The sequence below is a fragment of the Crinia signifera genome, chromosome 6 (genome assembly GCF_055691185.1).
Source record: "Crinia signifera chromosome 6, ASM5569118v1, whole genome shotgun sequence".
NCBI lineage: Eukaryota > Metazoa > Chordata > Amphibia > Anura > Myobatrachidae > Crinia > Crinia signifera.
Genome location: NC_139222.1, coordinates 202789504 through 202804264, shown reverse-complemented (window position 1 = coordinate 202804264; position 14761 = coordinate 202789504). Strand labels below are relative to the sequence as shown.

At 41.8% G+C, this 14761-nt stretch overlaps 1 protein-coding gene across 2 annotated transcripts in view; it reads left to right on the top strand.

Moving 5' to 3' along the window:
- STXBP4 (syntaxin binding protein 4) overlaps positions 1-14761 on the top strand; it is a 146899-nt gene that overhangs the window by 74670 nt on the left and 57468 nt on the right. For both annotated transcript variants that reach the window (XM_083148648.1, XM_083148647.1), the window contains exon 13: positions 5675-5791. In XM_083148648.1, the coding sequence (XP_083004774.1) occupies positions 5675-5791 (117 nt within the window). The remainder of the gene's footprint in view (positions 1-5674; positions 5792-14761) is intronic.

The following is a 14761-nucleotide window of genomic DNA, read 5'->3' as shown; positions in this document are numbered from 1 at the left end:
GACTTACAGGATTCTCCAGGTATAGATATGACTTCATGCATCTTTGCCGCAGTAATGCCAAACACCCCCTCTTTGTCTCCAGATATTTATATCTGGGTGTTCTCTCAAGTGACCAGTCTGTCTGACAACACTCTCACATTTGATTGTAGCCTGTACCATATGTTTAGCCTGACTGTGGTGCCCGTTTCTCTTTGTCATATATCAAACTAATACGATAGAAGCACTAACATTAGCAAAGTTGTACTAGACCTGGAACTTTCGTACAGGAACACTTGATTGCAGGGTTCTCCTCATGTTGCTAAAAATGTCCACTTCAATGTTATAAAGAGGATAACCCCCAACTATCTTGATTCAGACAAGATAGCCCCAATTGACCAATATCCCTTTAGTCAGAGCCTTTTACCCATCTGCCTGAATATTGGGAGATATGGCCTGCTCACCTTGTTTTGCAGAACACAACAGTAAATTGGTGCATAAGGCAGAGGTTTCTGGGAGCAGCCTTGTGCTTTCAAAGCATCATTTTGTTCCTTCCGTTCCTAAACAGAAGTGAATGATCATAGACTATAAAGGAATACACAGAATACAGGGCCACAATTATATGTTCAAAGACAATTTCATATGGCATCATTTCTACAGATTAGTAGGTTTTCTTTCCATTTTTATTTTTTTGTATTTCTGCTAGAAAGTATCTGTGACAATGTTTATAGTGAACTATTTAGTGGGAAACATACTACTATAAAACTAAGGAACCAATGCCTTTTGAGTATAAATTGCAGAAGGCATGATCTGCTTTCTGCCTGTGGGGCGATGAGCTGAGGGGATGTATTAAGCCTATTGAAGTGATAAAGTGGAATGTTATCACACACCAGCCAATCAGCTCCTAACTGTCAAGCCAGGTTTGAAACATGCCAGTTACGAGCTGACTGGGTGCTGCATTATAACCTTCCATGTTATCACTTCACCAGGCTTAATACAATTGCACCTGTGTCCACTGTAATGTGCGGAAAAATTGCTATCAGCAGCTCTTGGCTAATTTAATCTTGCAACAACTCTTATGAATAGTAATTAGCCAGCTATAAAGACTTATTCTACCTTCAGCATTACAGTTACATACTTTCTTATAGATAATCCTACGCATTTCATCACACTGAACTTCATCAGAGGGCTCTCTGACGAAGTCCTGTGTGACCATACGAGTAGGGGCGTGGCCTAGCGCAGGGATGGTGCACAATGAGGATACACTATGTCGATGTGGTGAAGTCCTTACATCAGTAGTTCCCAAACTGAGTGCCTAAGCACCCAGGGGTGGCTCAGGAAGCAGATTCCAAGATTGAAGTTCCACAAGGAGGTGTTGTGAGGAGGATTGATAATTTTGGCCAAAAAAGGACCCATTTTTGGGCAATATCCCATGGGATCCTGAATCACTTCTCAGACTCATACATTATTGCGGATCCATAGGTCTTTTATCACAGATTATGCTTTGGGAGCACCCATAATCTGCAATAAGTGCTTCATCATCTGGGCTAATTGGATAGCCTGGACGAATCCATTAACTGGGGGAATTCACCACAGCGAATATTGCCCTTATAAAGACCATGCTTTTGTTTACATTATTTCATCACAACCTGCTTTTGGGTACAAATGTTGCTTTTCTAGTAATCTGACACTGCTTCTAACTGTACATTGTTCTTTTATACATTTTTTTTTTGCCCATAAATTGCATAACTTGTATATCATCTATATACATATGTCTAGTGTCTGTGAGTCTCTGAAACACTGCCATCTGCTGGCATAGAGTAAAGCTGCATCTCTTTCTCACACATGCACAAACACAGAAGGTAGCAGACTAACTTTTGAAGCTTTTGCTTTGAGCGGTGTTACGAGTACTGTATAATGATGAGATGTTGAGAACTGATAAATTAAAGTTTGAAGTTAGAAAACTTTACAATGAAGATAATCATATAAATTTTGCTGTGGAATCTCTATTGCCCTTTACATAATAAACAACCGTTTTGCCAGCTGCATATGTAGAAGTACACCAAAGCAAAGAATTATAGAGATTGTCAGCCATTCTCCTGGGTTGTGTGGGCACACCTTGATGAAACAAAGTTCTCATTTTACAAAGAGCATAGTTTTTCAAGCTTTTCTTAAAAAAAAAAAAAGAAGTAAGGTGGCAAATGAGAAGTTGTGAGCAAGGTGTTTCATACTATTATGTGTGTCTTCAGCTTCACAAGAATGTGCCTGGAGTGTTTTTCTAGTCATGTCCTATCACAAACGGTTTTCATTTCTGCTGAGTTTTCAGCACATCGATCAGTATGATAAAAAACACAGCCAAGACACCCGCATATAGCATTGTCCTCAGAAGCAGCAGAATGCCCTAAAAAAACAGTTTGTGCAGTTTGCCGATGTAACCCTTGTCACTCAGTTCATCACCGGTTAAACCGCTACGTTTCTATTTCCAGATGTGCATCATTCAGATAAAATATACTGTTCTGTGCTAATCTGACATTGCATTGCAGCTCCGATTTAGCTAAGAGTTTGGCTTTCCAAATCGCCGTATGTACTAGCTATCAATTTAGGGGGTGAGAAACCAAATTGCTTGGTTAAAACCTACAAATCGCTGGTGGTTGAAGTATTGCAGGAAAAGAATAAAGTAAAAGAAACCAAAAATTTTTTTTTGCGTCGCCTGACCCTTTCCTAAATTGGTCCAAGCTATTCAGCATCAGACATGTTAAACTGAGAATGTGGGGAGGGGTTGTTTGCTAGGCATAACTAATGCTTATGTGGTTTTGGAAATGTGGTGGAACTCATTTCTCATGTCACCTACCCCCACTTCTATTGGGTGGGCGGAGCCAGGGCTGGTGCAAAGGTGTTCGGCAAACTATAAATATGTGCCCTACCTCTTATAGACCTAAAATGAAACCGTACATACTGCACAAAATGGGTGTGATCCTGCAGTGAAGGGGTGAGGCCACACAATAGTACCCCAAATTCAAATTATGCCATATAGTAGCACAATCTAATTCCCATTACATAGTACAGGGTTTAGTCTCCCTTATTCATGTATTCCAAAAACTGAAATATTCTGAAAACCCTTGGTTTTTCAGAGTTTTTCTTTTTTTGTTTTGTTTCCCTCCCCGGTACTTAACTCGTCCACGGCGGCCACTGAAATCCTCTTCCGCACCATCGCCGGTCCCAAGGATGTATTGCGCGAATGCGGAGGTGACCTCACCAGATCATTTGCGCAATGCACCCCTGGGACTTGAGAGGCAGCTGAAGATTATTCAAAAGGTAGCCATGGATGTCGAGGGACCATCGAGGCACCGCCGGGGACAGGGTAAGTATTAAAAAAAATATTCCAAAATACACAAAAATTCCTTATCCAAAATGCTCATGGTCCCGAGCATTTCGGGTAAGGGATACTCAACCTGTAGTGTCAATTATTCACTTACAACACAATAGTACTCCTTATACAGAAAAGAGGTGCGCTCAAAGACATAATGTCCACAGTAATAGCATCACCTATACATATAATGCCGCCATTAGTGCTACTTACAAATAAAGGCCCCAGTAGTGCCGCACAGGCTCATAAATCAGGCAGTACTGTCTGGCTTGGCAAGGTGGGCTATCAGAGGCAGAACGCTTTCCACCTACATTTGGAACTGACGGAATGAAGTTCTGCCCCATTCTGGACCACTTAAACCCCTGGGCATAATCTTCCTCACTAACAAAAGCCATATCAGAAGTATATCATATATCAAAAGTATATCATATTACTTTGGTATTATATTTCCTAAACAGCTGTGCTGGAGAACCCAGTGTAAATATTGCACCCCACATCTAGGAATAGTGAGTGCAGTAGCCTTTTGTTTCTTATAATTTTTTAATTAATATTTTTGTGATCACATTTTCCCATTTATTTATTTACTCTAACCTTTGCTGTATGCTTTAAACCAGTTAGTATACCTAAATTAATACTAATATAATAACAATTACATATACACTAGTAAGCCTGCTCGAAGCAATAGATTTGAAAGTTAGTCTGCTACCTTCTGTGTCTGTGCATGTGTGAGAAAGAGATGTAGTTTCACTCTCTGCCAGTATATGGCAGTGTTTCAGAGACTCACAGACACTAGACATATAGATAGATAGATAGATATTTGAATGCGTGTAGTATGGCACTCTGGAATATTATAATGTCTGGGTGTCTTCACTTCCACCGCTTTACATAAATCCCTTTTCACTCTCTGGGGTAGAAGGGAGGAGAAGTGAGCCAGAGGACAAATGGCAACGAATCAGCATTGAAGTCACATCTATAATTTGCATAATATATAATTATACAGAGCAGCTGATTGGTTGCCATGGGCCTCTCCTCCTCTGGCTCACTTCTCCTCCCTTATCACTGATTCATACATCTACCCCTTTGTTACAACTCTTCAGTCGTAGGCAAAAAAAAAAAACAGATCGCACTCAACAGACTTTACACAACGATATATTAGCGCAAAATTATAATACAGCCATTAGTATCATCAACGTTTCAAGGCCAAAGCCTTTTCATCAGGATTGGCAGTGAAGCAAAGTGCAAGTGCGTGTTTGTACTTATCTGCAGTACAGACCTCCTCTTATGTCTGATATACAAAATAGCTTACGTATGTGCAGATTTGACTTGATGTCACTACTAGATGTGGTGGGATCACTGGAGCCTGTGAGTAAAAAGTACTGTGAATAGAACGGTCTATAATAGTGCAGTTTGCTTTTCATTGGTGATATAACAGACTATCAGTGAAACCTGGCTGTTTTAATAACAGTAACCTGCTCTCTCAATGGCTTTCACAGTGTACGCACCAGCAGACAAGGCCACATTGTATTCTTGTGTAGCACTGTGCTACTGCCAGGCTAGCATAGGGGAGTATAACTGAATAATGAAACATTGGGTCTATGAGCCAGACTATTTCAGCAGCTGCATCCGTATTATAATATGAACATACATCATTATATGGTATATATTTACTAACAGTCAATTTACATTGATTTTTCTCAATTGAATTTATCAATCAACTTTGAATTAGAACTCCCATTTTAGTAATTACACCCCTGAGTCTGAGAGCTTCATGTTCCTGATTCAGCATTATAATGGTCTTTGTGATTGTTGTCCAGATTCTCCTTCAGACTTTTTGACAATCGCAATGAATATCAAATATATATGTACCACCCTGTATTGGAAACAGCAGTTTTAAAAACCGGAAGGGTTGGAATACACAGCTACTATGTGACAAACCTTGGTTCTCTAGAATAAATTATGTTTGCATCTCATTCTGGAAAACATCATATATGAGCACAGTATAATACACTAATCTATGACATCCATGACCGAGGACAAAGTACAGTTATACAGCATGATTCTGTATTGACAGGAATGCTACTTTTAAATAATATGGGGCATACATAATAGGGGTTGCAAGAGGTGTGGGTTGCCAGCTGAAGGTTGTTTTAATGCTGCAATCATTAACAAGGCAAAACCATGCCTTGTAAATGATTGCCGCCTTAAAATGGTACCTACTGTAGAATCACATTGGTTGCTAAGGGCAACATTTATTTTTTAGGAGTTTTAGTAAATCTATTAAAGGTTGTAAATATAGATGATGTAAAGCAAATGTCTTATCTTTTTGTGCAGGACAGTGATCAGGATTTGAGGCGGAGGGTTACGGTCCTTGATTGCCAGTTACGCAAGTCAGAGATGGCTCGGAAAACCTTTGAAGTGTCCACAGAAAAGCTGCTACAGTTTGTAGAGGTATGTTTCTGCCATACAGCTGATGTATTGTAGCATAAATGTGTTGCTTTGTCCTTTATACTCATCATTAAGGAATATTTGTACAGTAGAATTGCTTTTCATCAGATAGGGATTTCCTTTATTCAATATTTTTTTTATATGGGAGCACACGAAGATACTACGATTTTATTTATCCTATAGATTGTAAGCTTGCAGCAGGGCCCTCCTACCTCCATGTCTGTCTGTTGTTACCCAGTTTGTTTTATCACTGTTTACTATTGTAAAGCGCAACGGAATCTGTTGCGCTATATAAGAAACTGCAAATAAATAAATAAATAAATTACCATAGCTACTTGAAATAAAATATGTCTCTGTATTCCATTATTATAGCCTAATTCATGATGATAGCTCAATTGCATACTGAGCTGCTTTCTATTCTGGGTCTGACTCTTCACAGCTCTCTAGCCATAAGGTATGTGGAAAGGCTGCCTGAGAACAAAGAGAGTGTACAGTATTATATGCAGACCCTGTCTTCTATTGTACTATAAACAGGTCTCTAGCAATGATGTATGTGTAAAGCCTGCCTGAAAACATAGGAGGTATTGTGTGCTGGTCCTGCCTTCTGTAGTACTCTAAACAGCTCTCTAGCCATGAAGTATAGGCAGTGTCTGCCTGAGAACAGAAAAAGTGCACTATGTACTGGGCCTTCCTTCGCTGTTAATCTGACAGCCCTCTAGCCATTAGGTGTGAAGGAGTCTTGGTTGGCAGAGAACACATAGAGACCATACTAGACTACATATTCAACAAGGACAAAACATGCAGTATATTCTTACACATCTACCAAGTCAAGAGAAATAGCCATACTTTCCATCTTTGGGTCTGTTTGAACAAGATCCTCCCGTTGCCCCAAAAGGGGGTGGGACATTGGAGGTTTGGGCAGGGCAACTGGAAGAGGGGGTGTGGACTAGTGCTGCAAGCCATCTTTTTGTCATTTAAGATGCCTGCGTCTGTCATGTATTCAGAGATCATCGGCTGTTTTGCAGAGCAGTGGTTATCACTGTCTCTCCCAACTGCACCCTGCCCGTGGGACACTGCGGCCCACTCTCTCCTGAGATTGTCAGTGCAATTCCTCTCACAGCTCTACAGGTGTGGGTAAAGGAGGAATCCTTTTTCGGAGATACGTCTTAAGGCACATACACACTGAAAGCAGCTCAGTTTTGTCGTTTGAGCTGCTCAAAAGCCCGCCCAGTGTGTATGGACAGGCAGTGAGCGCTGATGCGTGCTCCCTCATCATCAACAGCAGCCGTCATTCATCTGCTAGTTTCACCAGAAGAACGGCTTTCCATAGAGTCCTGTTTTGGAAATCTGTTCACAGTGGTGAAAATAGCTGGAGCAATTTTCAGCCCAGTGATTTCAGTGATCATTGCTGTGCATACAAATTATTCACTTACAACACAATAGTACCCCTTATACACAGCGCTCCCTAAAATCCCCACACACACACACGAACATACACACACTGCGTTTCCATGGGCCGGGCAGTGCAGCTGAGCACTCCCATCAGCTGCTGCCCTGCCCCTCCAGCAATTCTGGCGTATGTGGCGTGATGTTAGCAAGGTCACGCCGCACACAGCCGGGGGAAGGAGGTGTAGGACCGAGCAGCAGGAGCTGGACAGCGGCTGAAGCTGAGCACCGCGCTAGTGTCAGAGCTCAGCTCAATGGCACTGCCCGGCAAGAGGGAGCGCAGGCAGTGGCACTCACAAAATTTTTCCAGGTTTGCCAGTCTGCGCACCTGAGCATAGCCCGAAAAATTCTTGGGAGTACCAGGGAAGGGGTTAATAGGTCGTAAGAGTTGTGCTTGGGATCACATGTGGAACTATTTCCAAGTTGGCAGGTCTGTAGTTTCGTAAATATACCTTTGGATTTTTACAGAATTTTGGAATTTAATTTCTATAGAAGAATCCTGGGAATGTGCTCAGGAAATGAAGCTTGAAGGCAGAGTTTTATCACTGTGTATCGTATCTCACTACCAGCAGTCATGACATGCAGCAAGAGCAGGCCGCATATTAACTATGGCATTCTTGTTTGGTATGTCTGTAATAGTATTCTTCTTCATTCTGCGCTTGAGGCACATCATTGCCTCACTGTTTTGGCTGTCTTTTTATGTTCCTTTTTTACGTTGGATGGAAGATGATAAATGTTAATTGCCATTGTTTTCATTAAATGCTGCATATAGATACCTTCATGATTGGTTGGAATATTCCATAATTACAGATGATGTAACTTCTCTTATCCAAGTATTCTGCCTGTACACACAGCCCGATATATCAGCCATCGGCGGTGCTGCACAGTCGATGCAATATCTTTTTTGAATGACAGCATTCACAGACTTATGGTTTGCATACTCCCACCAGCCCGCTAGTGATATATCCCCTAATGCAGTGATGGAGAACCTTGGCACACCAGCTGTTGTTGAACTACACATCCCAGCATGCCCTGTAACAGCTGGAGTGCCAAAAGTTCTCAATTACGGGCCTAGTACATACCCAGCATGAGACAGTATTTTGCACATTTTTTTATTTATTATTTAAACATGATATTTTTTTATGAAGCCTATTTTCTATATAGGGGGGTGGGGGCGGTATTTAATCCATGACGATTATTCCAACAGTCACATTGAATAGGTATGTCAGGATTTTCTAGCCCGACATACCTGACATACCTGACGTATGACTAGCCCCATATTAGGAGTGAAGATAGTGATTGGGAAATGGGGGGCTAGACCAATACTAGGAGGAGGGTAATGTCTCAAATGTAGAATAATAATGGCATTTAATAGTAATTACAGTAGATAATACATGTTATGTGCTAACATTGAGTTAAGCGCATGGGTCTTCAAACTGTGGCCCTCCAGATATTGTGAAACTACAAATCCCAGCATGCCTTGCCACAGTTTTAACACTTTCTTATAGCAAAACTGTGGCAAGGCATGCTGGGATTTTTAGTTTCACAACATCTGGAGGGCCACAGTTTTAAGACCCATGAGTTAAGGTATTCATCTGGTTATTTGAGATATGCACAATTACTTTTTTACACTTTTACAATTTTTGCAGTGTGCTGGGTTTATTATAATGCTGAATGAGGCCACTGGCCTCAGGAAATAAAGCTGCCGTCTGCAACAATATTTAGGTGGGTGGTAGATGTCAAAGTAACATCCATGTGAATGGCAGGACTCAAGGTTTGCCCAGAGCATCACACTGCTACTATCTTCTTCTCATAGAGCCTCTTTGTGCCATGCTTTCCCAAGGTAAATGACGCACACTCACCCGTCTGTTCATATGATGTAAAAGAAAACATGATTCATCAAACCAGACTACCTTTTTTCCATTGCTGCTTGGTTCAGATGCCCATTGTCCATATTTTTGATGGTAGACAATCATCACTAGAGACAGGATTATATGCATTCGCATATTTGCATACGCATTTGCATATTTTGCCCATTGTCACTGGTTATTGCATATTTTACCTAAAATCTAGTAATGGTGCATACAGTATTTTTCCATTTTTCCCCTTTCCACCCGCAAGTCAGGGCACTGCTTTGCCCTGCTGCTGCTGGCCAGGTAGTGGTAGATTGTACAGGCCGGGCCAATATGTGCACAGTGTGGGGGACCTTGGATGTACACTATTTCTGACACTGCTCTAGGCTGCCAATCCATTTTAATAAAACTCAGTCTGTGGCAGGAAGCTCCTGAACCTTTATTAAAAAGCTTGAAACTCAAGGCTTGGTGTTGACTGAATCTATTCAGTTAATGAATAAAATCAGCCAAATTAACTCCACATTGACAGAAGTATTCCTGTGTAAACTTAAAGAAAATTTTGAAAACATTTTGAACAAAATCCGAGGCTTTGAACCTTTGTGTCAAAATTATAGTTTTATTAAGGGGATGGGTAAACTTTAGCCAGAAACAATAAGTGCCAACATAGCACCCAAATTCAGATACTACCCAGTTACCTCAGTGGATGTGAAACGGTCCTTTTCAACTTCTAAAAATATTTTGAGTGATCGAAGAAGACACAATCTTACCTCCGAACATTTGGAACAGTACCTGATTGTTTGTTTTCAAGGGCAACAAAATGTTAAATGATAGGTAATTTTCAATATTTTATTCTACTTACTGATTGTGTGCTGATTTTTAAATAAGGTACTCTTTACCTAGAACGGCGCCCGCGATTGGCATCGCGGGCGTCGGGGGTAAAAAATCGCAGGCATCGCTGCCATCGCATGCACATAAAAAACGGGTGCGACGCGATGCCCGCGATTTTCCCATAGGAATCAATGTTAAAAGTGAGATTGGACGCGATTTTAGTGTTAAATGCCTCAATGCCCGCGATTTTTACATAGGAAACAATGTTAAATGGGCCACAGAGCCCTAATAGTCTCCCTGAAGTCTTAAATGGCCCCCACAATTTTTAACGCCACCCCACGATCAACGTGAACCCGAAGTGTGGCGAGCGCAGCGAGCCCGCGAGGGGCGGCGGTACGCGTCCTCCGACCTTTTCATACCCCCACTATCCACGTCGGCGTGGAGTTGAGAATAGAATAGTGTGGCGAGCGCAGCGAGCCACCGAGCCCGAAGCGTGGCGATGGGACGCGGATACCTGTGAAGCCCGCGAAGGGACGCGTTTACCTGTGAAGGTATCCGCGTCCCCTCGCGGGGCTCGCTGCGCTCGCCACGCTTCGGGCACGGTGGCTCGCTGCGCTCGCCACACTATTCTATTCTCAACTCCACGCCGACGTGGATAGTGGGGGTATGAAAAGGTCGGAGGACGCGTACCGCCGCCCCTCGCGGGCTCGCTGCGCTCGCCACGCTTCGGGTTGACGTTGATCGTGGGGTGGCGTTAACAATTGTGGGGGCCATTTCAGACTTTAGGGTGACTATTTGGGCTCTGTGGCCCATTTAACATTGTTTCCTATGGAAAAATTGCGGGCATTGAGGCATTGAACACTAAAATCGCGTCCAATCTCACTTTTAACATTGATCCCTATGGGAAATCGCGGGCATCGCACCCGTTTTTTAGTGCATACGATGGTCGCGATGGGCGCCGTTCTAGGTAAAGAGTACCTTAAATAAATAAGTTACAAATTACTTTTTTTATTATTAAATGTAGCATATTTTAACACTTGTCATGCATATTTTAAGTATTTTTCAAGCTTTTTACATTGCATATAATCCTGTCTCTAATCATCACCATGGGCAGTCTTACCAGTTTACTGCTACACAGTCTCTTATGCAGCAAGCTACAGTATGGTGCACTGTGTGTCCGGACACCTTTTTATTATAGTCAAAATTTAGTCACTCATCAATAAGCTTTGAGCATCACTGATCCTGTCTCCACTTGTCCTTCTTTTGACCACTTTTCATAAGTATTAACCATTGCATACTAGGAACATCCCCCAAGACCTGCCATTTTGTAAATGTTCTGACTCCATTGTCTACAGTAGCTATATATTTACCTGACTGCTCACTTGCGGCATATTATATCCCTTCTTTTGATAGGTGCCACTGTAATGGGATAATCAGTGTTGTTCACTTGACTAGAAAGTGGTTTTAATGTTATGGTTCACTGAGGTATATTGTTCCCAGTATCACCAGGGAGAACTTTTTGTCCCTCAAAGTTTGTTTTTTATATTGGGATTGGCCTAGCTCTAGGCAGAACCTATTGTGTTGTGATCATTCTCTATCATGACGTTTCATCACCAAACCTTCAAAGCATTTATTATTTAACAGCTGCAAGATACAAATAATTCTAGTTTGAGATACTATGTTATTTCATAGCAACTACGCTGACGTTAGCTTCCATTTTCTAATCTCTATTAGAACTGATTAGTTACCACTTGTAACAACACCATTTCCTGTATACTATACATTTCCATGGTAAGTAGAATGGTAACATTATTGTTTATTCATTATAATACAGTGAATACTGTGAACATTGGTCCGAGATGTCAGATTGATTTTGGTGTATATATTATTCTGCAGCTGAGAAGGGTATTGACTTACATAATGAGAAAATTGACTTTGCTGGCTGCTTGCAGCTGGCATGTTGCAAAGACAGCAGTAGCAAGTGGAAATACATTTTAAGGAGGAACATTTGCTTGCTTCCTGCATATTATGAAAATGGAAGGTATGAGCAGAGCCAAACCCAGCTTATAATTGTGACACAGCATAATGATTATTATTTGTATAGCCCATGGTAATATGCAATGCTTTCCAGAGAATATTGATTCATTTACATCAGTGTCTGCTCTATCCCATTAAAGCTTACATTCTGAATTCCATACCACTCTAAACATACTGGGACCATTATTAACAGAATCCAAATAACCTACCATTGTGTTTTGAGACTGTTGGTAGAACGTCACACAACACTTGGCAGAACATAGAAACTCAAGAAGCTTTTCACTTACTGATTTGCATATTTTCCTTCCAAAAGGGGACATATTGGCAACAAACTAGAATACAAAGGTACAAAGATTATTCTCTCGTCACAACATCAGAGGACAGAAGGGACAGGAGTACAATCGGTTCCATAAAGGTTCCAGTTAACTTATGTTTCCTTTCATCTATTGGGGAGTATTCAATGCAATGGCGAGCGCATGGCACCGAATCCTGTTTTTGATTCACAGTGCGCTCGCCATGATTTTTCTCTCCCCTTCAATTCGCCGCCAGCCCTGACTATTCAATGCGTCAGAGGCTCGCTGCCCCTGACGGCGAATAGTGGCAAGAGTGACGAATCCCCCTGTGCAGATGCTCCATGCCTGTCTGGAGTCTGCAGGGGGATGGGAGGGACTGGTGTCGCGGCGGGGGAGCGCGCTGATGCAGGCGGGAGCCTCCGCACAGCCTGGGGACAGGTCCAGCAGCAGCAGAGCCTCCGGCTTAAGCAGTCCCAGCGCTGACATCACCGTGCTGTGGCTGCCGGAGGCAGAGGTCTGCTACTGCTGGAGCCGTCCCTGTCCCCCGCATATCTCTCCCCCCTCCCGTCCCCTCACCTCCCTCCCCTCACCTCCCTCCCCTCACCTCACCCCCAGCAGAAGGGCTTGCAGGGTGCTGCTGGGGTCGGAGCCTCTGCACTCACTGGTCCCGATCATCGGGATCAGTGTGCAGTGAATATATGAATATTAATGAGCGGCTCCGGCTCCCGGCCCCCTGCTGGCGAATGTGTAAAAAAAAATATATATATTGTTTAAAAAAATATATATATTAAAAATATATTCATGTGCTGCAAGTATATGAATAAAAATAGCATGCCCCTTCATAGGAAAAATATTCTGATTTTTTAACACCAAAAAAATAAATAAACACGCTTTAATTTAAAAGATCACATTACAGTTCACCTAAAAAAGATGACGAATGCTAAACGGAGAATCATGGCGAAAATCAATGGAGAAAGCAGTTCTCCATTTGAGCATTGAATACACTGTCGGCAAATTCCACTAAAAACCCCAGGCGAATTGTGGAGAATAATTTACGGCGAATCGGCAGACATTCGCTGTTCATTTGTGGCGAATTGCCTCCATTGAATAGGGAGAATTTTTTTTTCTAACAGAAAATTCGCCGTAAACCCAGCGAATTGCCAGATTCACTGAAAAAAAACGGCGAATCTGAGGCATTGAATACTGGCCATTGAGTGCTAAGAAAATAAAGATGTAATAGCAATGCTTTTGGATTCCAATTGCCTTGGTGATGATTAGAGGTAAAACCCTGTCATCCACGCCATTGCCCAGATTTATGTGATCTAAGCCCAATCATGCACACAAATATAAAAAATAGCATGAAATGGTGAAATGAGTGGAAATGAATTCTACTGAGGTTAATAATAGTGTAGGTAAATTATTATTATTATTTTTTTAAATACAGAACCAAAACCTGAAAGGGTGGTTTTGGCAAAACCAATCCAGATCCAAAACCCAAAAAGTTTCCAGTGCACATCGCTATTTTGAGATGACACTGCAGGCTCTATTATTACTTCAGTGACTTTGTGCAGATACCGATACAAGTCCTTATCTGGTGTGCATTCAGGGGACTTTTGCACCAGCATGGTGTACATTGTCTATTAGATCATGGCTCCCAACATTCATGCTTCTGAGTTTCAACCACTTCAGCAACACACCTGCGACACTCCAGCAATACGCAAATAAGATGGGCCTGATCCACTATAGCCACTGGCCAGTAATGCCCAATACATTTAATACATTTCTGAGCAAGTGCTCAGACTCTGGCCACATGCGCAGTGTGACTAAAGCATGCACAGAAAATAAACATTGGTTAAATATATGAGATTACTTAGTTCCTGAGTTTTTCATTCTTTGTTTCCCATTAGGAAAATTGGGTACTTATATGTTAGTTGGGGGCCCACTAAGTTATTTGCTTAGTTTTCCGCGTCCACTTGCGGGGCTCGCTACGCTCGCCACGCTTCAGGCTCCGTGGCTCGCCACACTATTTAAAATCAACTCCATGCTGACATGGATAGTGGGGGTATGAGCGTACTAGCTATAGTGGGCGCCCAACTAACATATAAGTACCGAAAATTGTTCTTTTGTTAACTTGTTTGTGTGATCTCAGCTTAGTACCCATTGCTGTTACATAAGTATGTTTGAAGCCTCTAAAGTGGATGACTTCCGATGTACATTTGTAGTGGCAATTACCTCTGCCAGAAGAGATACAGCATCTCATGCACAATAGTGATCAGAACCATTTTAAATACCTTTTAATGGTAAAGTAGTCTTAAGAGCCAATCTTCCTTTTCTGGATAGGGATCTATCAACTTTTCCTTTAAACCAAGACATTTATTACAATGTTTCTGCAATAGATTTGTCTGAGATTGAACGTTTTAGCAACACAATACAACTATTTGTTGTTATTTCTGGAGCAAATGAAGGTGATGCCCCTTCCATGCACCCTAATTCTAGATAGATCACTCAATATAACA